The sequence below is a fragment of the Seriola lalandi genome, unplaced genomic scaffold, assembly GCF_002814215.2.
Source record: "Seriola lalandi dorsalis isolate HSWRI2012SDOR001 ecotype SW California unplaced genomic scaffold, Sedor1 jcf7180002054152, whole genome shotgun sequence".
In the NCBI taxonomy this organism is placed as follows: Eukaryota; Metazoa; Chordata; class Actinopteri; order Carangiformes; family Carangidae; genus Seriola; species Seriola lalandi.
The window spans coordinates 5,845-9,338 of record NW_019524705.1 but is presented as its reverse complement, the minus strand read 5'-3'; the positions used below and the strand labels follow the sequence as shown (position 1 = coordinate 9,338).

Below are 3,494 nucleotides of genomic sequence, written 5' to 3'. Positions count from 1 at the left end.
GATCTGCGCAGGTTATCATGACCACTGATCATCTTCAGGACTCCTTCAAGACAGTGTCTTCTCTGGAGGAGGCAAAGGAAACAAGGGACAAACATGCAGCAGAAAGGATAAAAGACATGATGAACGATGTCACTGAGATGAGACTGCGGGAGGACCTGTTCTCAGAGTACTGCAAGACCCTTGAGGATATTTACAGAAACACAGACGGAGATGAAGAAAGAGCTGTTGTTGCCATGATGAATGAGTTCTGGGGGATTTGGTTGCAAACTAAATCAGAAGAAATTGATCAGTTGAAAAGAACTGAATTGCAAAAGAGCCTAAAAGATGATTTGTCTCTGGCGAGAAGTCAGTGTCAAAGTCAGACTTCACCGTGTTCTAGTATTTACCACTACATCAAGTTTGGAAATATCAAAGTGGATGAAAAACAATGGGATATCAGCAAAAGGCTCTTTGAAAAAGCTATGGAACAAGATGAAAGTTGGGCAGCAATAGCTTTTTACAGTCATGCATACTGCACTATAAAACAGCAGAAGAAAGATTACCTCACTAAGGCCAGAGATGATCTCAGGAAAGCACAGGACTCTCTGAAGTACCTCAGTGAAGAATGTATGGTCTGCCTGCAACTTGTAAAAATGTCCTCTGCTCACTCAGCCAACAGTCAACTCAACCCAACCAGCCTCGAAAAACAGTTTTTAAACAAGTGCAACATGTTCAAGTACTTTGATGAAAACATCTGTGAGGCTATCAAAAAGCTGGAGGAGATAAAAGACAGAGGGAGGGATGCAATAGCCAAGAAATCACCCATGTTCTCCCTGATGGAAGGTGCTGATGAAGATCTCCAAGCAGAGGCCGATAATCTTTACAGTCGAGGTCTGAAATACGTCTTTTCTGTGGAAGAGAAACCTCGTTTCCCATGGGAAGGTCTTCTGGTGTTCTGTCTCGGATTTCTGCAGATTATTGCTGGGACGCTGCTCACTGCATTTACGTTTGGAGCATTTGCTCAAGTGGGCATGGGGCTGATCAGTGACGGAATATCAGACTGCATGCACGGCATCAAGGCCATGGTTTCAGGAGAATTCAGTTGGAAATCGTGGGCTATAGACAAAGCCATTTCTATTGGTGTGTCTCTCATTGGGACAGGAGTTGGAAAGCTGATTGCAAAGGGCTTCAAACGTTCTAAACAGTTGATCAAAGGATTTGGCAAACAGCTGAAGTCAATGCCAGAGTTTCTCTCCAGACAGGCAAAAGATGGTGTTAGTGTTGTTGCAAAGATGAATATGAAGACTGCGCTCAAATACACTGCAAAAAAAATGGTGGAAGAAGTTATTAGCTATGGACTTGGGAAGGCAGAAGAGGCATTAATGACAAAAATCCTAAATGATATTAAGGATACAGTGAAAAACAGAATGGTAAATAATGTGAAATCCAACATGGAAAAAGAGCCCTTGGCTACTTTAGTAGACTCCATTATTCTCTCACACCTTGAGGATAAACAACAACTTTCTGATCTCATACAGGAAGAAAAAGGAAAAAACAAACTTCTGGCTATTTTCAAAGAATTAAGCAAAACTGCATTACAGCCATTCTACGCTGACCTCAGCTGGCAGCACAAGCTCAACTCATCCATCTCCACAGTGATTAAAAAAGCAAAATCAGAGGTCACAGGTGGAACACGTGTAATTCTGACAGCCATCGAAGCCATTCACATGGGGTCACTAGCAACAGACGCCATCACAACAGTGCACAGCCTCTCAGACAAATTTTTCTTGAACCTTCAAAAAGATATAAATAAATTTAATCAGGAAAAAGAAAGTGAAGAGAAAGTGAAGCGAAATGATCTGTCTGATTCAGAAACTAAGATGCTGAAAGAATTCAAGCAGGATTTAGCTGACACCATCAGTGCTTTATTAGCTGATGCTTTGGTAGAAGTCTTCCACCAAAAGTTCTCCAGTCACATTGTTTCTGAAATCCAAGGCAAAGTAAATGGCATCATCGGCAACTATGTAAAAAAAGGATTAAAGACTGACAGAACAGAGGAAAAACTCAGAGCTGGACAAAACAACAGATACATTGCATACATGTCAAGAGATCTGAACTCAAAAGATAAACTTCCAGGTAAACACTCACAGTCACATGCTGAAAAAATCAAGAACCCCATGATAGGTGGTTCCATTCTGGACATCAGAGTCCTCTCAGAAACCACTGGCACTAAGGTTATCATCCTAACAGAGGACAGCCATGGCAAGCTCAAGAAAATGCAGGAGCTGAACCCAGGAACTAAACCTGCCAGTCAAACTGTGACACTGATCTACAGACCAAAGAGTTCCCAAAACCCAGACGGCCATTATGATGTGCAGATCAATAATAAGATGGTGACCGTAACCAGTGAAGGAAAGGGCTGCCTGTTTCATGCTTTAGCACGAGGCATGAAACCAGAGGCCAGTGATGAAGAGATCACCCTGGAGGCTGACCACCTCCGATCTGTGGAGGCCGACACTCTCCTGAAACACCCGAGCCAATGGGAGGGTTTTGTCAAGCGCAAAGAGTGGACAGATACAATCAGAGGAGGGGACTGGTACATGGGAGAGGGAGCTGGACTAGAAAAGATAAAAGAAACCAAAGAGTGGCTCCAAAAAGAGGTTGGAAACGTTCAATTCTACAGAGATTTGCAAAATAGAGATGACTGCATCGGAAAATTCAGCCATGCAGATCACCAACCACCAGTGAGAAGTATATTGGATGCCAGAAATTTGAACCAGAATAGCCGATTAGCTGAAGCATTTCTTGAAGTGGGAACTGACTCACATCCTCTGGATACTAATCTGATTTCCAAAGTCAAAGAGAATCATGGCCTCGGACTTCTATCTGTTAATGTACCAGCAGAAGTCCATCGTGAGCTTCCTAGTACAACAAACAAAGAATACAGGAAGTTACTGGCTAGAACAATAAGCCAGGATGATGTCGTGGGCACCTTCAAGCTGACCATTTTAGGTTCAATGCCCAGATTCAAGTTAATCAGAGACAAGAACCTCAAAGACTTTAACAACAGTGAAGTGAGTAAGACCAGGCTTGCCAGTTTTGAACAAAGTTTTCCGCAACTCTCAACAAAGTTGTTACACAAATGGTACAACCAGTTTAGAGACAAGGGCGTCATGACAGAAGATCATCTCAATTCTGTTACTGACTGGATCAACAACCGAGGCTACGACAATCAAAACGATCCACACAGGAACCAAGTCGCTGATCTCCTATAATGCAAAGGTAACATTACATTTAATATAACACTGCAGTGTTTGTAGTGTGAGAACAGTTAACTGACTGAAAGTGGTGGGTGGTTAATGAAGTCTCATGTTCATAGAGCAACTTCACATCCCAAGCTCTAGCCATACTTGTGGCACAAGGCCCAAACTGGTGAGGGAATAACAGGGTCACCTTCAACAGGGAAAAATATAGACTGAGCTGACTGAACTCATCAGCTCTGACCCGGCACCTGC

At 42.8% G+C, this 3,494-nt stretch overlaps 1 protein-coding gene across 1 annotated transcript; it reads left to right on the top strand.

Annotated features, from left to right (window-relative positions):
- Positions 1–6: 6 nt before the first annotated feature.
- LOC147819268 (uncharacterized) lies at positions 7–3,448 on the top strand. Its single transcript, XM_087173282.1, has one exon. The coding sequence runs from the start codon at positions 18–20 to the stop codon at positions 3,252–3,254; it is 3,237 nt and encodes a 1,078-aa protein (XP_087029408.1). The 5' UTR covers positions 7–17; the 3' UTR covers positions 3,255–3,448.
- The last annotated feature ends 46 nt before the right edge of the window (positions 3,449–3,494 follow it).